Source organism: Chiloscyllium plagiosum, unplaced genomic scaffold, assembly GCF_037043375.1.
Source record: "Chiloscyllium plagiosum isolate Xiang-an unplaced genomic scaffold, Cpla_swu_hap1 HiC_scaffold_31, whole genome shotgun sequence".
Classification (NCBI taxonomy): Eukaryota; Metazoa; Chordata; class Chondrichthyes; order Orectolobiformes; family Hemiscylliidae; genus Chiloscyllium; species Chiloscyllium plagiosum.
In genome coordinates, this window is record NW_028270169.1 from 5147740 (window position 1) to 5174138 (window position 26399).

The 26399-nt window shown below is 54.9% G+C and overlaps 1 protein-coding gene across 1 annotated transcript in view; it reads right to left on the reverse strand.

The window, feature by feature from the left end:
* Positions 1–2774: 2774 nt before the first annotated feature.
* The window catches only part of scarf1 (scavenger receptor class F, member 1), an 84053-nt gene continuing 60428 nt past the window's right edge, over positions 2775–26399 (reverse strand). Inside the window, 1 exon segment of the mRNA XM_087977147.1 lies at positions 2775–4195. Coding sequence (XP_087833273.1) covers positions 3210–4195 — 986 coding nt within the window. The 3' untranslated portion in view covers positions 2775–3209.

Here is a 26399-nt window from a genome sequence, read left to right on the forward strand (position 1 = left end):
TGAACAACAGAAGTGTGTTTGATGGCTCAGGAGGACGGTCTCGCAGCGTTGTTATTTTTAGCACTGGGAAAAATGTTCATTTCCTCTCTCAGAGGACTTTGGGATGGAGCTCAGTCAGAAACATTTACAACTGCAAACTGAAGCCCAGAGATTAGACTGCACTGTCGGAGGGTCAGTGCTGAGGGAGCGCAGCACTGTCGGAGGGTCAGTGCTGAGGGAGAGCCGCACTGTCGGAGGGTCAGTGCTGAGGGAGCGCAGCACTGTCGGAGGGTCAGTGCTGAGGGAGAGCCGCACTGTCGGAGGGTCAGTGCTGAGGGAGTGCCGCACTGTCGGAGGGTCAGTGCTGAGGGAGTGGGCACTGTCGGAGGGTCAGTGCTGAGGGAGTGCTGCACTGTCGGAGGGTCAGTGCTGAGGGAGTGCCGCACTGTCGAAGGGTCAGTGCCGAGGGAGTGCCGCACTGTCGGAGGGTCAGTGCTGAGGGAGTGCCGCAATGTCGGAGGGTCAGTGCTGAGGGATTGCCGCACTGTCGGAGGATCAGTGCTGAGGGAGTGCCGCACTGTCGGAGGGTCAGTGCTGAGGGAGCGCCGCACTGTCGGAGGGTCAGTGCTGAGGGAGTGCCGCACTGTCGGAGGGTCAGTGCTGAGGGAGCGGCGCACTGTCGGAGGGTCAGTGCTGAGGGAGTGCTGCACTGTCGGAGGGTCAGTGCTGAGGGAGCGGCGCACTGTCGGAGGGTCAGTGCTGAGGGAGCGCCGCACTGTCGGAGGGTCAGTGCTGAGGGAGTGCTGCACTGTCGGAGGGTCGGTGCTGAGAGAGTGCCGCACTGTCGGAGGGTCAGTGCTGAGGGAGTGCTGCACTGTCGGAGGGTCGGTGCTGAGAGAGTGCCGCACTGTCGGAGGGTCAGTGCTGAGGGAGTGCCGCACTGTCGGAGGGTCAGTGCTGAGGGAGTGCTGCACTGTCGGAGGGTCGGTGCTGAGAGAGTGCCGCACTGTCGGAGGGTCAGTGCTGAGGGAGTGCCGCACTGTCGGAGGGTCGGTGCTGAGAGAGTGCCGCACTGTCATAGGTGTAGCCTATCGGATGAGCTGTTACACTGAGCTGATTGCTTTGTGCTGAACCTGAGAGGGGAACTGGATGGAAAGGAGTGTGTCTTATCCCTGGTTTCCCAGATTACATTTGCCCCTTAATGGGCATTTATCAGCTGTGAAGGAATGTTGTTGCAGACGTGAGAAAGTGAATGTGAAATGGAACGTGTCCCAGTCTCAGAGCATCACCTGGTCTGCTCCAAGTGTGAGAAACTGAGTGGGATTTCACCTGAATCCCATACAAACGCTGTGCCTATTCCAGCTGTCATCAATCATTTGCAACAAACTCTCATACAAAGTTTATATGTACTTTATACAGAAAATAATATTTCACATATACATAGAAATATTGTCAGTGCTGCTCCCGGACAGCATACTGACCCCTCGGCAATATCGGACTGGGAAAACATGTCTCCCTCCCCCTCATCCCCCCATCACAGCACTGACCCCACCCCCATCGCACCCCTGACCCCGCAGCTCACCACTGACCCTTCACCATCTCACCACTGACCCTCTCCACCCCCATCTCACCACTGACCCTCCCCACCCCCATCTCACCAATGACCCTCCCCATCTCACCACTGACCCTCTCCACCCCCATCTCACCACTGACCCTCCCCACCCCCATCTCACCACTGACCCCACCCCATCTCACCACTGACCCTCCCCACCTCGATCTCACCACTGACCCTCCCCACCTCGATCTCACCACTGACCCTCCCCACCCCCATCTCACCAATGACCCTCCCCATCTCACCACTGACCCTCTCCACCCCCATCTCACCACTGACCCTCCCCACCCCCATCTCACCACTGACCCCACCCCATCTCACCACTGACCCTCCCCACCTCGATCTCACCACTGACCCTCCCCATCTCACCACTGACCCCACCCCATCTCGCCACTGACCCTCCCCACCCCAATCTCACCACTGACCCCACCCCATCTCACCACTGACCCTCCCCAACTCACCAGTGACTCCTCCCCATCTCACCAGTGACTCCTCCCCATCTCACCACTGACCCTCCCCACCCCAATCTCACCACTGACCCCACCCCATCTCACCAGTGACTCCTCCCCATCTCACCAGTGACTCCTCCCCATCTCACCACTGACCCCACCCTATCTCACCACTGACCCCACCCCATCTCACCACTGACCCTCCCCAACCCCATCTCACCACTGACCCTCCCCACCTCGATCTCACCACTGACCCTCCCCATCTCACCACTGATCCTCCCCAACCCCATCTCACCACTGATCCTCCCCACCTCGATCTCACCACTGACCCTCCCCATCTCACCACTGACCCTCCCCAACTCACCACTGACCCCTCCCCATCTCACCACTGACCCCACCCCATCTCACCACTGACCCTCCCCACCCCCATCTCACCACTGACCCTCCCCAACTCACCAGTGACTCCTCCCCAACTCACCACTGACTCCACCCCATCTCACCACTGACCCTCCCCACCCCAATCTCACCACTGACCCTCCCCATCTCACCACTGACCCCACCCTATCTCACCACTGACCCCACCCTATCTCACCACTGACCCCACCCCATCTTACCACTGACCCCACCCCATCTCACCACTGACCCCCCCCCCCCCCGATCTCACCACTGACCCCACCCCGATCTCACCACTGACCCCACCCCATCTCACCACTGACCCCTCCCCCAACACCTGGCCATACTCCTGTTTGATTTGTTCAGTCACTCCCCTCGGTCACCTCTCTCAAACAGCCCCATCAGTTGCCTCCCTTGGGCACTCCCCTCGGTCAGTCACATTGGTCACCACTTCATTGTCGCCCAGCCAATGAGATGGAGCTGGGGGATTTTCACAATAATGTAAAACCGGGGCCTAGCAGCTCATCACTATCCCTGACTGTTGATCCGATCCCCCACTGACCTGATCCCTCCATTCTCCCGTCCCCCCACCCTCCCCAGGGTCTTTGCCAGGGTGGGGTGTTTTATATATTTGACCAGGTCAGGCTCAGCATTGACCTCCCTCCACCCTCCCCTCTCCCCCACTACCGCCTTGGGGGTGGGGGGCAGAGAGTGGTCGCTGTCTGCCCCCACCCTCTGGGTCAGTGTGAACCTCTCTCTGTATCTCCAGGTTTCCTTCACAGAGCATTCTGCCGGGGTTCCTGATCCCCGCCCGGGATCTCGGGCTCCAGCTCAGGAGAGGGTTCGGATTGGCTGGAGGGGTGCAGCATGTCCAGCCGCCCCTGTGTGCCCTCTGTGACGTTGGCCACCAGTTTGTGGAGGATGGGTGTGGTTGGGATCAGGGCCTTCCTGGGCAGGCTGCTGGTACTGCCTGCTGGGCTTTGCTGGGAGCCTGGGGGATAGTGCTCACTGGGAGAGGCAGCCTCACCCACTGACGGACACGACCTCAGCTTCTTCTCCAGCGTGCGCTGCAGTTTGGAGACGTTCTGTCCCCGGGCGCGAGGACCCAGCTCCTCCTGGGGAGCTGACCGTTGCTTCTGGAAACTTCCGAACCGCCTCAGCATTGCCTGGACTGTGCCGACTCCAATTCCATCCGCGGTGCTGGCCCAGATCCTGGAGGAGCGCTGAGGTTCCCGTGTCGGCACCTTCCGGCTACTGCTCCCAATCCTGGCCCCTGCCGGAGTGACCGGGGAGCCCCTCGGCTCCAGACCCTGGGGGTCTCTGGGGGCCATGGGGGAGGGAGCTGTGTGTTCCCCAGCATGTGCCCCGGGAGAGGTCAGACTGTGGTGGGATGGAGCTCTACCCTCAGGGTAGACACTGGGCACATCGATACACTGGTAAGGCTGGCATTCAGACTGCCCTGGTACCGACTCAATGGGCGATAACTTACTGAGAGTCCAGGACAGCTTCCTCTTCCGCTGGGCATTGGCCGCAGGGATGACCCTGCTCTCGGGCATCGAGCCTCGCCTCAGCTCGGGCCCGAATTTGGTGCCCTCAGCGAACGAGACTGAGGGCCGGTGAGCTTTGACAATGCTGGAGGTCCGAGGAATGCTCAGTGGCTGCACAGTGTCCTCACTGCTCGGCTCTGACTGCTCCACCGGGAAATAGTTGCAGCGGGAACTCAATTCCTGAAAACCAGCTTCAGGAGTCAGCAACATGTTTCCTGGAAAAAATAGGAAAAAATGTTCAAATCATCATCTCATCCCAAATCACCGTTGGTTTGTACCTCCCAACCCTGAAGGATCGGTCTGTCACTGGGATACAGTTCCTGAAGGGGCTGTCTCTCACTGGGATACAGTTTCTGAAGGGGCTGTCTCTCACTGGGATACAGTTCCCGAAGGGGCTGACTCTCACTGGGACACAGTTCCTGAAGGGGCTGACTCTCTCTGGGATACAGTTCCTGAAGGGGCTGTCTCTCACTGGGATACAGTTCCTGAAGGGGCTGTCTCTCACTGGGATACAGTTCCTGAAGGGGCTGTCTCTCACTGGGATACACTTCCTGAAGGAGCTGTCTCTCACTGGGATACAGTTCCTGAAGGGGCTGACTCTCACTGGGATACACTTCCTGAAGGAGCTGTCTCTCACTGGGATACAGTTCCTGAAGGGGCTGTCTCTCACTGGGATACAGTTCCCGAAGGGGATGTCTCTCACTAGAATACAGTTCCCGCAGGGGCTGTCTCTCACTGGGATACAGTTCCTGAAGGGGATGTCTCTCACTAGAATACAGTTCCCGCAGGGGCTGTCTCTCACTGGGATACAGTTCCCGCAGGGGCTGTCTCTCTCTGGGATATAGTTCCTGAAGGGGCTGTCTCTCACTGGGATACACTTCCTGAAGGAGCTGGCTCTCACTGGGATGCAGTTCCTGAAGGGGCTGTCTCTCACTGGGATACACTTCCTGAAGGAGCTGGCTCTCACTGGGATACAGTTCCCGCAGGGGCTGTCTCTCACTGGGATACAGTTCCCGCAGGGGCTGTCTCTCTCTGGGATACAGTTCCTGAAGGGGCTGTCTCTCACTGGGATACAATTCCCGAAGGGGCTGTCTCTCTCTGGGATACAGTTCCTGAAGGGGCTGTCTCTCACTGGGATACAGTTCCCGAAGGGGCTGACTCTCACTGGGACACAGTTCCTGAAGGGGCTGTCTCTCACTGGGATACAGTTCCTGAAGGGGCTGTCTCTCACTGGGATACAGTTGCCGAAGGGGCTGACTCTCACTGGGACACAGTTCCTGAAGGGGCTGACTCTCTCTGGGATACAGTTCCTGAAGGGGCTGTCTCTCACTGGGATACAGTTCCTGAAGGGGCTGTCTCTCACTGGGATACAGTTCCTGAAGGGGCTGTCTCTCACTGGGATACACTTCCTGAAGGAGCTGTCTCTCACTGGGATACAGTTCCTGAAGGGGCTGACTCTCACTGGGATACACTTCCTGAAGGAGCTGTCTCTCACTGGGATGCAGTTCCTGAAGGGGCTGTCTCTCACTGGGATACACTTCCTGAAGGAGCTGTCTCTCTCTGGGATACAGTTCCTGAAGGGGCTGTCTCTCACTGGGATACAATTCCCGAAGGGGCTGTCTCTCTCTGGGATACAGTTCCTGAAGGGGCTGTCTCTCACTGGGATACAGTTCCCGAAGGGGCTGTCTCTCACTGGGATACAGTTCCTGAAGGGGCTGTCTCTCACTGGGATACAGTTCCTGAAGGGGCTGTCTCTCACTGGGATACACTTCCTGAAGGAGCTGTCTCTCACTGGGATACAGTTCCTGAAGGGGCTGACTCTCACTGGGATACACTTCCTGAAGGAGCTGTCTCTCACTGGGATGCAGTTCCTGAAGGGGCTGTCTCTCACTGGGATACACTTCCTGAAGGAGCTGTCTCTCACTGGGATACAGTTCCTGAAGGGGCTGACTCTCACTGGGATACAGTTCCTGAAGGGGCCGACTCTCACTGGGATACAGTTCCTGAAGGGGCCGACTCTCACTGGGATACAGTTCCTGAAGGGGCTGACTCTCACTGGGATACAGTTCCTGAAGGGGCTGTCTCTCACTGGGATACAGTTCCCGAAGGGGCTGACTCTCACTGGGATACAGTTCCTGAAGGGCTGTCCATCACTGGGATACAGTTCCTGAAGGGGCTGACTCATTGGGATACAGTTCCTGAAGGGCTGTCCCTCACTGGGATACAGTTCCTGATGGGGCCGACTCTCACTGGGATACAGTTCCTGAAGGGCTGTCCCTCACTGGGATACAGTTCCTGAAGGGTTGACTCTCACTGCGATACAGTTCCTGAAGGTGCTGTCTCTCACTGGGATACACTTCCTGAAAGGGCTGACTCACTGGGATACAGTTCCTGAAGGGGCTGTCTCTCACTGGGATACAGTTCCGGAAGGGGCTGACTCTCACTGGAATACAGTTTCGGAAGGGGCTGACTCTCACTGGGATACAGTTCCTGAAGGGGCTGACTCTCACTGGGATACAGTTCCTGAAGTTGCTGTCTCTCACTGGGATACACTTCCTGAAAGGGCTGCCTCACTGGGATACAGTTCCTGAAGGGGCTGTCTCTCACTGGGATACTGTTCCGGAAGGGGCTGTCTCTCACTGGAATACAGTTTCGGAAGGGGCTGACTCTCACTGAGATACAGTTCCTGAAGGTGCTGACTCTCACTGGGATACAGTTCCAGAAGGGGCTGTCTCTCACTGGAATACAGTTTCGGAAGGGGCTGACTCTCACTGAGATACAGTTACTGAAGGTGCTGACTCTCACTGGGATACAGTTCCTGACGGAGCTGTCTCTCGCTGGGATACAGTTCCTGAAGGGGCTGACTCTCAGTGGGATACCGTTCCTGAAGGTGCTGACTCTCACAGGGATACCATTCCTAAAGGGGCTGACTCTCACTGGGATACAGTTCCTGAAGGTGCTGACTCACTGGGATACAGTTCCTGAAGGTGCTGACTCACTGGGATACCGTTCCTGAAGGGGCTGTCTCTCACTGGGATACAGTTCCTGAAGGTGCTGACTCACTGGAATACAGTTCCTGAAGGGCCTGTCTCTCACTGGGATACAGTTCCTGAAGGTGCTGACTCACTGGGATACAGTTCCTGAAGAGGCTGTCTCCCATTGGGATACAGTTCCTGAAGGGCCTGTCTCTCACTGGGATACCGTTCCTGAAGGATTGGTCTCTCACTGGGATACAGTTCCCAAAGGGGCTGACTCTCACTGGGATACAGTTCCTGAAGGGGCTGACTCTCACTGGGATACAGTTCCTGAAGGATTGGTCTCTCACTGGGATACAGTTCCCAAAGGGGTTGACTCTCACTGGGATACAGTTCCTGAAGGGGCTGTCTCTCACTGGGATACACTTCCTGAAGGAGCTGACTCTCACTGGGATACAGTTCCTGAAGGGGCTGACTCTCACTGGGATACAGTTCCTGAAGGGGCTGACTCATTCGGATACTATTCCTGAAGGGGCTGGCTCTCACTGGGATACTGTTCCTGAGGGGCTGTCTCTCACTGGGGTACAGTTCCTGAAGGGGCTGACTCTCACTGGGATACAGTTCCTGAAGGGGCTGTCTCTCACTGGGGGACAGTTCCAGAAGGGGCCGACTCTCACTGGGATACAGTTCCTGAAGGGGCTGTCTCTCCCTGGGATACAGTTCCTGAAGGGGCTGCCTCTCACTGGGATACAGTTGCTGAAGAGGCTGTCTCTCACTGGGATACAGTTCCTGAAGGGCCTGTCTCTCACTGGGATACAGTTCCTGAAGGTGCTGACTCACTGGGATACAGTTCCTGAAGAGGCTGTCTCCCATTGGGATACAGTTCCTGAAGGGGCTGACTCTCACTGGGATACAGTTCCTGAAGGATTGGTCTCTCACTGGGATACAGTTCCCAAAGGGGCTGACTCTCACTGGGATACAGTTCCTGAAGGGGCTGACTCTCACTGGGATACAGTTCCTGAAGGATTGGTCTCTCACTGGGATACAGTTCCCAAAGGGGTTGACTCTCACTGGGATACAGTTCCTGAAGGTGCTGTCTCTCACTGGGATACAGTTCCCGCAGGGGCTGTCTCTCTCTGGGATATAGTTCCTGAAGGGGCTGTCTCTCACTGGGATACACTTCCTGAAGGAGCTGGCTCTCACTGGGATACAGTTCCCGCAGGGGCTGTCTCTCACTGGGGTACAGTTCCTGAAGGGGCTGACTCTCACTGGGATACACTTCCTGAAGGGGCTGTCTCTCACTGGGGTACAGTTCCTGAAGGGGCTGTCTCTCACTGGGATACAGTTCCCGCAGGGGCTGTCTCTCACTGGGATAGAGTTCCTGAAGGGGCTGTCTCTCACTGTGATACAGTTCCTGAAGGGGCTGTCTCTCACTGGGATACAGTTCCTGAAGGGGCTGTCTCTCACTGGGATACACTTCCTGAAGGAGCTGTCTCTCACTGGGATACACTTCCTGAAGGAGCTGTCTCTCACTGGGATACACTTCCTGAAGGAGCTGTCTCTCACTGGGATACAGTTCCTGAAGGGGCTGTCTCTCACTGGGATGCAGTTCCTGAAGGGGCTGTCTCTCACTGGGATACACTTCCTGAAGGAGCTGTCTCTCACTGGGATACACTTCCTGAAGGAGCTGTCTCTCACTGGGATACAGTTCCTGAAGGTGCTGTCTCTCACTGGGATGCAGTTCCTGAAGGGGCTGTCTCTCACTGGGATACACTTCCTGAAGGAGCTGTCTCTCACTGGGATACAGTTCCTGAAGGGGCTGACTCTCACTGGGATACAGTTCCTGAAGGGGCCGACTCTCACTGGGATACAGTTCCTGAAGGGGCCGACTCTCACTGGGATACAGTTCCTGAAATGGCTGACTCTCACTGGGATACAGTTCCTGAAGGGGCTGTCTCTCACTGGGATACAGTTCCCGAAGGGGCTGACTCTCACTGGGATACAGTTCCTGAAGGGCTGTCCATCACTGGGATACAGTTCCTGAAGGGGCTGACTCATTGGGATACAGTTCCTGAAGGGCTGTCCCTCACTGGGATACAGTTCCTGATGGGGCCGACTCTCACTGGGATACAGTTCCTGAAGGGCTGTCCCTCACTGGGATACAGTTCCTGAAGGGTTGACTCTCACTGCGATACAGTTCCTGAAGGTGCTGTCTCTCACTGGGATACACTTCCTGAAAGGGCTGACTCACTGGGATACAGTTCCTGAAGGGGCTGTCTCTCACTGGGATACAGTTCCGGAAGGGGCTGACTCTCACTGGAATACAGTTTCGGAAGGGGCTGACTCTCACTGGGATACAGTTCCTGAAGGGGCTGACTCTCACTGGGATACAGTTCCTGAAGTTGCTGTCTCTCACTGGGATACACTTCCTGAAAGGGCTGCCTCACAGGGATACTGTTCCTGAAGGGGCTGTCTCTCACTGGGATACTGTTCCGGAAGGGGCTGTCTCTCACTGGAATACAGTTTCGGAAGGGGCTGACTCTCACTGAGATACAGTTCCTGAAGGTGCTGACTCTCACTGGGATACAGTTCCGGAAGGGGCTGTCTCTCACTGGAATACAGTTTCGGAAGGGGCTGACTCTCACTGAGATACAGTTACTGAAGGTGCTGACTCTCACTGGGATACAGTTCCTGACGGAGCTGTCTCTCGCTGGGATACAGTTCCTGAAGGGGCTGACTCTCAGTGGGATACCGTTCCTGAAGGTGCTGACTCTCACTGGGATACCGTTCCTAAAGGGGCTGACTCTCATGGGATACAGTTCCTGAAGGTGCTGACTCACTGGGATACAGTTCCTGAAGGTGCTGACTCACTGGGATACAGTTCCTGAAGGGGCTGTCTCTCACTGGGATACAGTTCCTGAAGGGGCTGTCTCTCACTGGAATACAGTTCCTGAAGGGCCTGTGTCATCACTGGGATACAGTTCCTGAAGGTGCTGACTCACTGGGATACAGTTCCTGAAGAGGCTGTCTCCCATTGGGATACAGTTCCTGAAGGGCCTGTCTCTCACTGGGATACCGTTCCTGAAGGATTGGTCTCTCACTGGGATACAGTTCCCAAAGGGGCTGACTCTCACTGGGATACAGTTCCTGAAGGGGCTGACTCTCACTGGGATACAGTTCCTGAAGGATTGGTCTCTCACTGGGATACAGTTCCCAAAGGGGTTGACTCTCACTGGGATACAGTTCCTGAAGGGGCTGTCTCTCACTGGGATACACTTCCTGAAGGAGCTGACTCTCACTGGGATACAGTTCCTGAAGGGGCTGACTCTCACTGGGATACAGTTCCTGAAGGGGCTGTCTCTCACTGGGGGACAGTTCCAGAAGGGGCCGACTCTCACTGGGATACAGTTCCTGAAGGGGCTGTCTCTCCCTGGGATACAGTACCTGAAGGGGCTGCCTCTCACTGGGATACAGTTGCTGAAGAGGCTGTCTCTCACTGGGATACAGTTCCTGAAGGGCCTGTCTCTCACTGGGATACAGTTCCTGAAGAGGCTGTCTCCCATTGGGATACAGTTCCTGAAGGGGCTGACTCTCACTGGGATACAGTTCCTGAAGGATTGGTCTCTCACTGGGATACAGTTCCCAAAGGGGCTGACTCTCACTGGGATACAGTTCCTGAAGGGGCTGACTCTCACTGGGATACAGTTCCTGAAGGATTGGTCTCTCTCTGGGATACAGTTCCCAAAGGGGTTGACTCTCACTGGGATACAGTTCCTGAAGGTGCTGTCTCTCACTGGGATACACTTCCTGAAAGGGCTGCCTCACTGGGATACAGTTCCGGAAGGGGCTGTCTCTCACTGGAATACAGTTTCGGAAGGGGCTGACTCTCAGTGAGATACAGTTCCTGAAGGTGCTGACTCTCACTGGGATACAGTTCCGGAAGGGGCTGTCTCTCACTGGAATACAGTTTCGGAAGGGGCTGACTCTCACTGAGATACAGTTACTGAAGGTGCTGACTCTCACTGGGATACAGTTCCTGACGGAGCTGTCTCTCGCTGGGATACAGTTCCTGAAGGGGCTGACTCTCAGTGGGATACTGTTCCTGAAGGTGCTGACTCTCACTGGGATACAGTTCCTAAAGGGGCTGACTCTCACTGGGATACAGTTCCTGAAGGTGCTGACTCACTGGGATACAGTTCCTGAAGGGGCTGTCTCTCACTGGGATACAGTTCCCGAAGGGGCTGTCTCTCACTGGGATACAGTTCCTGAAGGGGATGTCTCTCACTGGGATACAGTTCCCGAAGGGGCTGTCTCTCACTGGGATACAGTTCCTGAAGGGGCTGTCTCTCACTGGGATACAGTTCCCGAAGGGGCTGTCTCTCACTGGGATACAGTTCCTGAAGGGGCTGTCTCTCACTGGGATACAGTTCCCGAAGGGGATGTCTCTCACTAGAATACAGTTCCCGCAGGGGCTGTCTCTCACTGGGATACAGTTCCTGAAGGGGATGTCTCTCACTGGGATACAGTTCCCGCAGGGGCTGTCGCTCTCTGGGATACAGTTCCTGAAGGGGCTGTCTCTCACTGGGATACAGTTCCCGCAGGGGCTGTCTCTCTCTGGGATACAGTTCCTGAAGGGGCTGTCTCTCACTGGGATACAGTTCCCGAAGTGGCTGTCTCTCTCTGGGATACAGTTCCTGAAGGGGCTGTCTCTCACTGGGATACAGTTCCTGAAGGGGCTGTCTCTCACTGGGATACAGTTCCCGCAGGGGCTGTCTCTCACTGGGATACAGTTCCTGAAGGGGATGTCTCTCACTGGGATACAGTTCCCGCAGGGGCTGTCACTCTCTGGGATACAGTTCCTGAAGGGGCTGTCTCTCACTGGGATACAGTTCCCGCAGGGGCTGTCTCTCTCTGGGATACAGTTCCTGAAGGGGCTGTCTCTCACTGGGATACACTTCCTGAAGGAGCTGACTCTCACTGGGATACAGTTCCTGAAGGGGCTGACTCTCACTGGGATACAGTTCCTGAAGGGGCTGTGTCTCACTGGGGGACAGTTCCAGAAGGGGCCGACTCTCACTGGGATACAGTTCCTGAAGGGGCTGTCTCTCCCTGGGATACAGTACCTGAAGGGGCTGCCTCTCACTGGGATACAGTTGCTGAAGAGGCTGTCTCTCACTGGGATACAGTTCCTGAAGGGCCTGTCTCTCACTGGGATACAGTTCCTGAAGAGGCTGTCTCCCATTGGGATACAGTTCCTGAAGGGGCTGACTCTCACTGGGATACAGTTCCTGAAGGATTGGTCTCTCACTGGGATACAGTTCCCAAAGGGGCTGACTCTCACTGGGATACAGTTCCTGAAGGGGCTGACTCTCACTGGGATACAGTTCCTGAAGGATTGGTCTCTCTCTGGGATACAGTTCCCAAAGGGGTTGACTCTCACTGGGATACAGTTCCTGAAGGTGCTGTCTCTCACTGGGATACACTTCCTGAAAGGGCTGCCTCACTGGGATACAGTTCCGGAAGGGGCTGTCTCTCACTGGAATACAGTTTCGGAAGGGGCTGACTCTCAGTGAGATACAGTTCCTGAAGGTGCTGACTCTCACTGGGATACAGTTCCGGAAGGGGCTGTCTCTCACTGGAATACAGTTTCGGAAGGGGCTGACTCTCACTGAGATACAGTTACTGAAGGTGCTGACTCTCACTGGGATACAGTTCCTGACGGAGCTGTCTCTCACTGGGATACAGTTCCTGAAGGGGCTGACTCTCAGTGGGATACTGTTCCTGAAGGTGCTGACTCTCACTGGGATACAGTTCCTAAAGGGGCTGACTCTCACTGGGATACAGTTCCTGAAGGTGCTGACTCACTGGGATACAGTTCCTGAAGGGGCTGTCTCTCACTGGGATACAGTTCCCGAAGGGGCTGTCTCTCACTGGGATACAGTTCCTGAAGGGGATGTCTCTCACTGGGATACAGTTCCCGAAGGGGCTGTCTCTCACTGGGATACAGTTCCTGAAGGGGCTGTCTCTCACTGGGATACAGTTCCCGAAGGGGCTGTCTCTCACTGGGATACAGTTCCTGAAGGGGCTGTCTCTCACTGGGATACAGTTCCCGAAGGGGATGTCTCTCACTAGAATACAGTTCCCGCAGGGGCTGTCTCTCACTGGGATACAGTTCCTGAAGGGGATGTCTCTCACTGGGATACAGTTCCCGCAGGGGCTGTCGCTCTCTGGGATACAGTTCCTGAAGGGGCTGTCTCTCACTGGGATACAGTTCCCGCAGGGGCTGTCTCTCTCTGGGATACAGTTCCTGAAGGGGCTGTCTCTCACTGGGATACACTTCCTGAAGGAGCTGGCTCTCACTGGGATACAGTTCCCGCAGGGGCTGTCTCTCTCTGGGATACAGTTCCTGAAGGGGCTGTCTCTCACTGGGATACAGTTCCCGAAGGGGCTGTCTCTCTCTGGGATACAGTTCCTGAAGGGGCTGTCTCTCACTGGGATACAGTTCCTGAAGGGGCTGTCTCTCACTGGGATACAGTTCCCGCAGGGGCTGTCTCTCACTGGGATACAGTTCCCGAAGGGGATGTCTCTCACTAGAATACAGTTCCCGCAGGGGCTGTCTCTCACTGGGATACAGTTCCTGAAGGGGATGTCTCTCACTGGGATACAGTTCCCGCAGGGGCTGTCGCTCTCTGGGATACAGTTCCTGAAGGGGCTGTCTCTCACTGGGATACAGTTCCCGAAGGGGCTGTCTCTCACTGGGATACACTTCCTGAAGGAGCTGGCTCTCACTGGGATACAGTTCCCGCAGGGGCTGTCTCTCTCTGGGATACAGTTCCTGAAGGGGCTGTCTCTCACTGGGATACAGTTCCCGAAGGGGCTGTCTCTCTCTGGGATACAGTTCCTGAAGGGGCTGTCTCTCACTGGGATACAGTTCCTGAAGGGGCTGTCTCTCACTGGGATACAGTTCCCGCAGGGGCTGTCTCTCACTGGGATAGAGTTCCTGAAGGGGCTGTCTCTCACTGGGATACAGTTCCTGAAGGGGCTGTCTCTCACTGGGATACAGTTCCTGAAGGGGCTGTCTCTCACTGGGATACAGTTCCCGAAGGGGCTGTCTCTCTCTGGGATACAGTTCCTGAAGGGGCTGTCTCTCACTGGGATACAGTTCCTGAAGGGGCTGTCTCTCACTGGGATACAGTTCCCGCAGGGGCTGTCTCTCACTGGGATAGAGTTCCTGAAGGGGCTGTCTCTCACTGGGATACAGTTCCTGAAGGGGCTGTCTCTCACTGGGATACAGTTCCTGAAGGGGCTGTCTCTCACTGGGATACACTTCCTGAAGGAGCTGTCTCTCACTGGGATACAGTTCCTGAAGGGGCTGACTCTCACTGGGATACACTTCCTGAAGGAGCTGTCTCTCACTGGGATGCAGTTCCTGAAGGGGCTGTCTCTCACTGGGATACACTTCCTGAAGGAGCTGTCTCTCACTGGGATACAGTTCCTGAAGGGGCTGACTCTCACTGGGATACAGTTCCTGAAGGGGCCGACTCTCACTGGGATACAGTTCCTGAAGGGGCTGACTCTCACTGGGATACTGTTCCTGAAGGGGCTGTCTCTCACTGGGATACAGTTCCTGAAGGGGCTGTCTCTCAATGGGATACACTTCCTGAAGGAGCTGTCTCTCACTGGGATACAGTTCCTGAAGGGGCTGACTCTCACTGGGATACAGTTCCTGAAGGGGCTGACTCATTCGGATACTGTTCCTGAAGGGGCTGGCTCTCACTGGGATACAGTTCCTGAGGGGCTGTCTCTCACTGGGGTACAGTTCCTGAAGGGGCCAACTCTCATTGGGATACAGTTCCTGAAGGGGCTGTCTCTCACTGGGATACAGTTCCTGAAGGGGCTGACTCTCACTGGGATAAAGTTCCTGAAGGGGCTGTCTCTCACTGGGATACAGTTCCTGAAGGGGCTGTCTCTCACTGGGATACAGTTCCCGAAGGGGCTGTCTATCACTGGGATACAGTTCCTGAAGACGCTGTCTCTCACTGGGATACAGTTCCTGAAGGGGCTGTCTCTCACTGGGATACAGTTCCTGAAGGGGCTGTCTCTCACTGGGATACAGTTCCCGAAGGGGCTGACTCTCACTGGGATACAGTTCCTGAAGGGCTGTCCATCACTGGGATACAGTTCCTGAAGGGGCTGACTCATTGGGATACAGTTCCTGAAGGGCTGCCCCTCACTGGGATACAGTTCCTGATGGGGCCGACTCTCACTGGGATACAGTTCCTGAAGGGCTGTCCCTCACTGGGATACAGTTCCTGAAGGGTTGACTCTCACTGCGATACAGTTCCTGAAGGTGCTGTCTCTCACTGGGATACACTTCCTGAAAGGGCTGACTCACTGGAATACAGTTCCTGAAGGGGCTGTCTCTCACTGGGATACAGTTCCGGAAGGGGCTGACTCTCACTGGAATACAGTTTCGGAAGGGGCTGACTCTCACTGGGATACAGTTCCTGAAGGGGCTGACTCTCACTGGGATACAGTTCCTGAAGTTGCTGTCTCTCACTGGGATACTGTTCCGGAAGGGGCTGTCTCTCTCTGGGATACAGTTCCTGAAAGGGCTGCCTCACTGGGATACAGTTCCTGAAGGGGCTGTCTCTCACTGGGATACTGTTCCGGAAGGGGCTGTTTCTCACTGGAATACAGTTTCGGAAGGGGCTGACTCTCACTGAGATACAGTTCCTGAAGGTGCTGACTCTCACTGGGATACAGTTCCGGAAGGGGCTGTCTCTCACTGGAATACAGTTTCGGAAGGGGCTGACTCTCACTGAGATACAGTTCCTGACGGAGCTGTCTCTCGCTGGGATACAGTTCCTGAAGGGGCTGACTCTCAGTGGGATACCGTTCCTGAAGGTGCTGACTCTCACTGGGATACCGTTCCTAAAGGGGCTGACTCTCACTGGGATACAGTTCCTGAAGGTGCTGACTCACTGGGATACAGTTCCTGAAGGTGCTGACTCACTGGGATACAGTTCCTGAAGGGGCTGTCTCTCACTGGGATACAGTTCCTGAAGGGGCTGTCTCTCACTGGAATACAGTTCCTGAAGGGCCTGTCTCTCACTGGGATACAGTTCCTGAAGGTGCTGACTCACTGGGATTCAGTTCCTGAAGAGGCTGTCTCCCATTGGGATACAGTTCCTGAAGGGCCTGTCTCTCACTGGGATACCGTTCCTGAAGGATTGGTCTCTCACTGGGATACAGTTCCTGAAGGAGCTGACTCTCACTGGGATACAGTTCCTGAAGGGGCTGACTCTCACTGGGATACAGTTCCTGAAGGGGCTGACTCATTCGGATACTATTCCTGAAGGGGCTGGCTCTCACTGGGATACTGTTCCTGAGGGGCTGTCTCTCACTGGGATACAGTTGCTGAAGAGGCTGTCTCTCACTGGGATACAGTTCCTGAAGGGCCTGTCTCTCACTGGGATACAGTTCCTGAAGGTGCTGACTCACTGGGATACAGTTCCTGAAGAGGCTGTCTCCCATTGGGATACAGTTCCTGAAGGGGCTGACTCTCACTGGGATACAGTTCCTGAAGGATTGGTCTCTCACTGGGATACAGTTCCCAAAGGGGCTGACTCTCACTGGGATACAGTTCCTGAAGGGGCTGACTCTCACTGGGATACAGTTCCTGAAGGATTGGTCTCTCACTGGGATACAGTTCCCAAAGGGGTTGACTCTCACTGGGATACAGTCCCTGAAGGTGCTGTCTCTCACTGGGATACACTTCCTGAAAGGGCTGCCTCACTGGGATACAGTTCCGGAAGGGGCTGTATCTCACTGGAATACAGTTTCGGAAGGGGCTGACTCTCAGTGAGATACAGTTCCTGAAGGTGCTGACTCTCACTGGGATACAGTTCCGGAAGGGGCTGTCTCTCACTGGAATACAGTTTCGGAAGGGGCTGACTCTCACTGAGATACAGTTACTGAAGGTGCTGACTCTCACTGGGATACAGTTCCTGACGGAGCTGTCTCTCGCTGGGATACAGTTCCTGAAGGGGCTGTCTCTCACTGGGATACAGTTCCTGAAGGTGCTGACTCACTGGGATACAGTTCCTGAAGGGGCTGTCTCTCACTGGGATACAGTTCCTGAAGGGGCTGTCTCTCACTGGGATACAGTTCCTGAAGGAGTGGTCTCTCACTGTGATACAGTTCCCAAAGGGGCTGTCTCTCACTGGGATACAGTTCCTGAACGATTGGTCTCTCACTGTGATACAGTTCCCAAAGGTGCTGTCTCCCACTGGGATACAGTTCCTGAAGGGCCTGTCTCTCACTGGGATACCGTTCCTGAAGGATTGGTCTCTCACTGGGATACAGTTCCTGAAGGGGCTGACTCTCACTGGGATACAGTTCCTGAAGGGGCTGACTCTCACTGGGATACAGTTCCTGAAGGGCTGACTCTCACTGGGATACAGTTCCTGAAGGGGCTGACTCCCATTGGGATACAGTTCCTGAAGGGGCTGACTCTCACTGGGATACAGTTCCTGAAGGGGCTGACTCATTCGGATACTGTTCCTGAAGGGGCTGGCTCTCACTGGGATACAGTTCCTGAAGGGCCTGTCTCTCACTGGGATACAGTTCCTCAAGGGGCTGTCTCTCACTGGGACACAGTTCCTGAAGGATTGGTCTCTCACTGGGATACAGTTCCCAAAGGGGCTGACTCTCACTGGGATACAGTTCCTGAAGGGGCTGTCTCTCACTGGGATACAGTTCCTCAAGGTGCTGACTCACTGGGATACAGTTCCTGAAGAGGCTGTCTCCCACTGGGATACAGTTCCTGAAGGGCCTGTCTCTCACTGGGATACAGTTCCTGAAGGGGCTGACTCTCACTGGGATACTGTTCCTGAGGGGCTGTCTCTCACTGGGGTAGAGTTCCAGAAGGGGCTGACTCTCACTTGGATACAGTTCCTGAAGGGGCTGTCTCTCACTGGGACACAGTTCCTGAAGGGGCTGTCTCTCACTGGGATACAGTTCCTGAAGGGGCTGTCTCTCACTGGGATACAGTTCCCGTAGGGGCTGACTCTCACTGGGGCACAGTTCCTGAAGGAGCTGTCTCTCACTGGGATGCAGTTCCTGAAGGGGCTGTCTCTCACTGGGACACAGTTCCTGAAGGAGCTGTCTCTCACTGGGATGCAGTTCCTGAAGGGGCTGTCTCTCACTGGGATACACTTCCTGAAGGAGCTGTCTCTCACTGGGATACAGTTCCTGAAGGGGCTGACTCTCACTGGGATACAGTTCCTGAAGGGCCTGTCTCTCACTGGGATACACTTCCTGAAGAAGTTGTCTCTCACTGGGATACAGTTCCTGAAGGGCCTGTCTCTCACTGGGATACAGTTCCTGAAGGTGCTGACTCACTGGGATACAGTTCCAGAAGAGGCTGTCTCCCATTGGGATACAGTTCCTGAAGGGCCTGTCTCTCACTGGGATACCGTTCCTAAAGGATTGGTCTCTCACTGGGATACAGTTCCCAAAGGGGCTGACTCTCACTGGGATACAGTTCCTGAAGGGGCGGACTCTCACTGGGATACAGTTCCTGAAGGTGCTGACTCTCACTGGGATACAGTTCCCGAAGGGACTGTCTCTCACTGGGATACAGTTCCTGATGGTGCTGACTCTCACTGGGATACAGTTCCTGAAGGGGCTGTCTCTCACTGGGATACACTTCCTGAAGGAGCTGTCTCTCACTGGGATACAGTTCCTGAAGGGGCTGACTCTCACTGGGATACAGTTCCTGAAGGGGCTGTCTCTCACTGGGATACAGTTCCTGAAGGGTCTGTCTCTCACTGGGATACAGTTCCTGAGGGGGCTGACTCTCACTGGGGCACAGTTCCTGAAGGGGCTGTCTCTCACTGGGATACAGTTCCTGAAGGTGCTGACTCACTGGGATACAGTTCCTGAAGGGGCTGTCTCTCACTGGGATACAGTTCCTGAAGGGGCTGTCTCTCACTGGAATACAGTTCCTGAAGGGCCTGTCTCTCACTGGGATACAGTTCCTGAAAGTGCTGACTCACTGGGATACAGTTCCTGAAGAGGCTGTCTCCCACTGGGATACAGTTCCTGAAGGGCCTGTCTCTCACTGGGATACCGTTCCTAAAGGATTGGTCTCTCACTGGGATACAGTTCCCAAAGGGGCTGACTCTCACTGGGATACAGTTCCTGAAGGGGCTGACTCTCACTGGGATACAGTTCCTGAAGGGCTGACTCTCACTGGGATACAGTTCCTGAAGGGGCTGTCTCTCACTGGAATACAGTTCCTGAAGGGACTGTCTCTCACTGGGATACAGTTCCTGAAGGTGCTGACTCACTGGGATACAGTTCCTGAAGAGGCTGTCTCCCACTGGGATACAGTTCCTGAAGGGCCTGTCTCTCACTGGGAGACCGTTCCTGAAGGATTGGTCTCTCACTGGGATACAGTTCCTGAAGGGGCTGACTCTCACTGGGATACAGTTCCTGAAGGGGCTGACTCTCACTGGGATACAGTTCCTGAAGGGGCTAACTCTCACTGGGATACAGTTCCTGAAGGGCTGACTCTCACTGGGATACAGTTCCTGAAGGGGCTGACACTTACTGGGATACAGTTCCTGCAGGATCGGTCTCTCACTGGGATACAGTTCCCAAAGGGGCTGACTCTCACTGGGATACAGTTCCTGAAGGGGCTGTCTCTCACTGGGATACAGTTCCTGAAGGGGCTGTCTCTCACTGGGATACACTTCCTGATGGAGCTGTCTCTCACTGGGATACAGTTCCTGAAGGGGCTGACTCTCACTGGGATACAGTTCCTGAAGGGGCTGACTCATTCGGATACTGTTCCTGAAGGGGCTGGCTCTCACTGGGATACTGTTCCTGAGGGGCTGTCTCTCACTGGGGTACAGTTCCAGAAGGGGCTGACTCTCACTTGGATACAGTTCCTGAAGGGGCTGTCTCTCACTGGGATACTGTTCCTGAAGGGGTTGTCTCTCACTGGGATACAGTTCCCGAAGGGGCTGACTCTCACTGGGGCACAGTTCCTGATGGGGCCGACTCTCACTGGGATACATTTCCTGAAGGAGCTGTCTCTCACTGGGATGCAGTTCCTGAAGGGGCTGTCTCTCACTGGGATACACTTCCTGAAGGGGCTGTCTCTCACTGGGATACAGTTCCTGAAGGGGCTGTCTCTCACTGGGATACACTTCCTGAAGGAGTTGTCTCTCACTGGGATACAGTTCCTGAAGGTGCTGACTCACTGGGATACAGTTCCAGAAGAGGCTGTCTCCCATTGGGATACAGTTCCTGAAGGGCCTGTCTCTCACTGGGATACCGTTCCTAAAGGATTGGTCTCTCACTGGGATACAGTTCCCAAAGGGGCTGACTCTCACTGGGATACAGTTCCTGAAGGGGCTGACTCTCACTGGGATACAGTTCCTGAAGGGCTGACTCTCACTGGGATACAGTTCCTGAAGGGGCTGTCTCTCACTGGAATACAGTTCCTGAAGGGACTGTCTCTCACTGGGATACAGTTCCTGAAGGTGCTGACTCACTGGGATACAGTTCCTGAAGAGGCTGTCTCCCACTGGGATACAGTTCCTGAAGGGCCTGTCTCTCACTGGGAGACCGTTCCTGAAGGATTGGTCTCTCACTGGGATACAGTTCCTGAAGGGGCTGACTCTCACTGGGATACAGTTCCTGAAGGGGCTGACTCTCACTGGGATACAGTTCCTGAAGGGGCTAACTCTCACTGGGATACAGTTCCTGAAGGGGCTGACTCTCACTGGGATACAGTTCCTGAAGGGGCTGACTCTCACTGGGATACAGTTCCCGAAGGGACTGTCTCTCACTGGGATACAGTTCCTGATGGTGCTGACTCTCACTGGGATACAGTTCCTGAAGGGGCTGTCTCTCACTGGGATACAGTTCCTGAAGGGACTGTCTCTCACTGGGATACAGTTCCTGATGGTGCTGACTCTCACTGGGATACAGTTCCTGAAGGGGCTGTCTCTCACTGGGATACAGTTCCTGAAGGGTCTGTCTCTCACTGGGATACAGTTCCTGAGGGGGCTGACTCTCACTGGGATACAGTTCCTGAAGGGGCTGTCTCTCACTGGGATACAGTTCCTGAAGGTGCTGACTCACTGGGATACAGTTCCTGAAGGGGCTGGCTCTCACTGGGATACAATTCATGAAGGGGCTGTCTCTCACTGGGAGACAGTTCCTGAAGGATTGGTCTCTCACTGTGATACAGTTCCCAAAGGGGCTGTCTCTCACTGGGATACAGTTCCAGAATGATTGGTCTCTCACTGTGATACAGTTCCCAAAGGTGCTGACTCTCACTGGGATACCGTTCCTGAAGGGGCTGTCTCTAACTGGGATACAGTTCCTGAAGGATTGGTCTCTCACTGGGATACAGTTCCTGAAGGGGCTGTCTCTCACTGGGATACAGTTCCTGAAGGGACTGTCTCTCACTGGAATACAGTTCCTGAAGGGGCTGTCTTTCACTGGGATACAGTTCCTGAAGGTGCTGACTCACTGGGATACAGTTCCTGAAGAGGCTGTCTCCCACTGGGATACAGTTCCTGAAGGGCCTGTCTCTCACTGGGATACCGTTCCTGAAGGATTGGTCTCTCACTGGGATACAGTTCCTGAAGGGGCTGACTCTCACTGGGATACAGTTCCTGAAGGGGCTGACTCTCACTGGGATACAGTTCCTGAAGGGGCTGACACTTACTGGGATACAGTTCCTGAAGGATTGGTCTCTCACTGGGATACAGTTCCCAAAGGGGCTGACTCTCACTGGGATACAGTTCCTGAAGGGGCTGTCTCTCACTGGGATACAGTTCCTGAAGGGGCTGTCTCTCACTGGGATACACTTCCTGAAGGAGCTGTCTCTCACTGGGATACAGTTCCTGAAGGGGCTGACTCATTCGGATACTGTTCCTGAAGGGGCTGGCTCTCACTGGGATACTGTTCCTGAGGGGCTGTCTCTCACTGGGGTACAGTTCCTGAAGGGGCTGTCTCTCACTGGGATACAGTTCCTGAAGGGGCTGTCTCTCACTGGGATACAGTTTCTGAAGGGGCTGTCTCTCACTGGGATACAGTTCCTGAAGGGGCTGTCTCTCACTGGGATACAGTTCCTGAAGGGGCTGTCTCTCACTGGGATACAGTTCCCGAAGGGGCTGACTCTCACTGGGGCACAGTTCCTGATGGGGCCGACTCTCACTGGGATACACTTCCTGAAGGAGCTGTCTCTCACTGGGATGCAGTTCCTGAAGGGGCTGTCTCTCACTGGGATACACTTCCTGAAGGAGCTGTCTCTCACTGGGATACAGTTCCTGAAGGGGCTGACTCTCACTGGGATACAGTTCCTGAAGGGGCTGTCTCTCACTGGGATACAGTTCCTGAAGGGGCTGTCTCTCACTGGGATACACTTCCTGAAGGAGTTGTCTCTCACTGGGATACAGTTCCTGAAGGTGCTGACTCTCACTGGGATACAGTTCCTGAAGGGGCTGACTCATTCGGATACTGTTCCTGAAGGGGCTGTCTCTCACTGGGATACAGTTCCTGAAGGGGCTGACTCTCACTGGGATACAGTTCCTGAAGGGGCTTTCTCTCACTGGGATACAGTTCCTGAAGGGGCTGTCTCTCACTGGGATACAGTTCCTGAAGGGGCTGTCTCTCACTGGGATACAGTTCCCGAAGAGGCTGACTCTCACTGGGGTACAGTTCCTGATGAGGCCGACTCTCACTGGGATACAGTTCCTGAAGGGGCTGTCCCTCACTGGGATACAGTTCCCGAAGGGGCTGACTCTCACTGGGATACAGTTCCTGAAGGGGCTGACTCTCACCGGGATACAGTTCCTGAAGAGGCTGACTCTCACTGGGATGCAGTTCCTGATGGGACTGTCTCTCACTGGGATACAGTTCCTGAAAGGGCTGTCTCTCACTGGGATACAGTTCCTGAAGGGGCTGTCTCTCACTGGGATACAGTTCCTGAAGGGGCTGACTCTCACTGGGATACAGTTCCTGAAGGGGCTGACTCTCACTGGGATACAGTTCCTGAAGAGGCTGTCTCTCACTGGGATACAGTTCCTGAAGGGGCTGTCTCTCACTGGGATACAGTTCCTGAAGGGGCTGTCTCTCACTGGGATACAGTTCCCGAAGGGGCTGTCTCTCACTGGGGTACAGTTCCTGATGGGGCCGACTCTCACTGGGATACAGTTCCTGAAGGGCTGTCCCTCACTGGGATATAGTTCCTGAAGGGGCTGACTCATTGGGATACAGTTCCTGGAGGGGCTGCCTCTCACTGGGATACAGTTCCTGAAGGGACTGTCTCTCACTGGGATACAGTTCCTGAAGTGGCTGACTCTCACTGGGGTACAGTTCCTGATGGGGCCGACTCTCACTGGGATACAGTTCCTGAAGGATTGGTCTCTCACTGGGATACAGTTCCCAAAGGGGCTAACTTTCACTGGGATACAGTTCCTGAAGGGGCTGTCTCTCACTGGGATACAGTTCCTGAAGGGGCTGTCTCTCACTGGGATACACTTCCTGAAGGAGCTGTCTCTCACTGGGATACAGTTCCTGAAGGGGCTGACTCTCACTGGGATACAGTTCCTGAAGGGGCTGACTCATTCGGATACTGTTCCTGAAGGGGCTGGCTCACACTGGGATACTGTTCCTGAAGGGGCTGTTTCTCACTGGGATACAGTTCCTGAAGGGGCCGACTCTCACTGGGATACAGTTCCTGAAGGGGCTTTCTCACACTGGGATACAGTTCCTGAAGGGGCTGACTCTCACTGGGATACAGTTCCTGAAGGGGCTGACTCTCACTGGGATACAGTTCCTGAAGGGGCTGACTCTCACTGGGATACAGTTCCTCATGGGGCCGACTCTCACTGGGGTACAGTTCCTGAAGGGGCTGACTCTCACTGGGATACAGTTCGTGAAAAGGCTGACTCTCACTGGGATACAGTTCCTGAAGGGGCTGACTCTCACTGGGATACAGTTCGTGAAAAGGCTGACTCTCACTGGGATACAGTTCCTGATGGGGCCGACTCTCACTGGGATACAGTTCCTGAAGGGCTGGCCCTCACTGGGATACAGTTCCTGAAGGGGCTGACTCATTGGGATACAGTTCCTGGAGGGGCTGCCTCTCACTGGGATGCAGTTCCTGAAGGGACTGTCTCTCACTGGGATACAGTTCTTGAAGGGGCTGTCTCTTACTGGGATACAGTTCCTGAAGGGACTACCTCTCACTGGGATACAGTTCCTGAAGGTGCTGACTCTCACTGGGATACAGTTCCTGAAGGGACTACCTCTCACTGGGATGCAGTTCCTGAAGGGACTGTCTCTCACTGGGATACAGTTCCTGAAGGGGCTGTCTCTTACTGGGATACAGTTCCTGAAGGGGCTGCCTCTCACTGGGATACCGTTCCTGACGGGGCTGTCTCTCACTGGGATACAGTTCCTGAAGGGGCTGTCTCTCACTGGGATACAGTTCCCGAAGGGGCCGACTCTCACTGGGATACAGTTTCTGAAGGAGCTGTCTCTCACTGGGATACAGTTCCTGAAGGGGCTGTCTCTCACTGGGATACAGTTCCTGAAGGGGCTGTCTCTCACTGGGATACAGTTCCTGAAGGGGCTGCCTCTCACTGGGATACAGTTCCTGAAGGAGCTGTCTCTCACTGGGATACAGTTCCTGATGGGGCTGTCTCTCACTGGGATACAATTCCTGAAGGGGCTGTCTCTCACTGGGATACAGTTCCTGAAGGGGCTGACTGATTGGGATACAGTTCCTGGAGGGGCTGAACCTCACTGGGATACAGTTCCTGACGATGCTGGTATTCACTGAGATACATTTCCTGAAGGTGCTGACTCTCACTGGGATACAGTTCCTAAAGCAGCTGACTCACTGGGATATAGTTCCTGACGGAGCTGTCTCTCGCTGGGATACAGTTCCTGAAGAGGCTGACTCTGACTGGGATACAGTTCCTGAAGGGGCTGACTCATTGGGATACAGTTCCTGAAGGTGCTGACTCTCACTGGGATACCGTTCCTGAAGGGGCTGACTCTCACTGGGATACAGTTCCTGAAGGGGCTGACTTATTGGGATACAGTTCCTGAAGGGGCTGACTCTCACTGGGATACAGTTCCTGAAGGGGCTGTCTCTCACTGGGATACAGTTCCTGAAGGGGCTGACTCTCACTGGGATACAGTTCCTGAAGGGGCTGTCTCTCACTGGGATACAGTTCCTGAAGGTGCTGACTCTCACTGGGATACAGTTCCTGAAGGGGCTGACTCTCACTGGGATACAGTTCCTGAAGGGGCTGACTCTCACTGGGATACAGTTCCTGAAGGGGCTGACTCTCACTGGGATACAGTTTCTGAAGGGGCTGTCTCTCACTGGGATACAGTTCCTGAAAGGGCTGACTCACTGGGATACAGTTCCTGAAGGGGCTGTCTCTCACTGGGATACAGTTCCGGAAGGGGCTGTCTCTCACTGGAATACAGTTTCGGAAGGGGCTGACTCTCACTGGGATACAGTTCCTGAAGGGGCTGACTCTCACTGGGATACAGTTCCTGAAGGTGCTGCCTCTCACTGGGATACACTTCCTGAAAGGGCTGACTCACTGGGATACAGTTCCTGATGGGGCTGTCGCTCACTGGGATACAGTTCCTGACGATGCTGGTATTCACTGAGATACAGTTCCTGAAGGGGCTGACTCTCACTGGGATACAGTTCCTGAAGGTGCTATCTCTCACTGGGATATAGTTCCTGAAGCAGCTGACTCACTGGGATACAGTTCCTGACGGAGCTGTCTCTCGCTGGGATACAGTTCCTGAAGAGGCTGACTCTGACTGGGATACAGTTCCTGAAGGGGCTAACTCATTGGGATACAGTTCCTGAAGGTGCTGACTCTCACTGGGATACCGTTCCTGAAGGGGCTGACTCTCACTGGGATACAGTTCCTGAAGGGGCTGACTCATTGGGATACTGTTCCTGAAGGGGCTGACTCTCACTGGGATACAGTTCCTGAAGGGGCTGTCTCTCACTGGGATACAGTTCCGGAAGGGACTGACTCTCACTGGGATACAGTTCCTGAAGGGGCTGACTCTCACTGGAATACAGTTTCGGAAGGGGCTGACTCTCACTGGGATACTGTTCCTGAAGGGGCTGACTCTCACTGGGATACAGTTCCTGAAGGGTCTGACTCTCACTGGAATACAGTTTCGGAAGGGGCTGACTCTCACTGGGATACAGTTCCTGAAGGTGCTATCTCTCACTGGGATATAGTTCCTGAAGCAGCTGACTCACTGGGATACAGTTCCTGACGGAGCTGTCTCTCGCTGGGATACAGTTCCTGAAGAGGCTGACTCTGACTGGGATACAGTTCCTGAAGGGGCTAACTCATTGGGATAC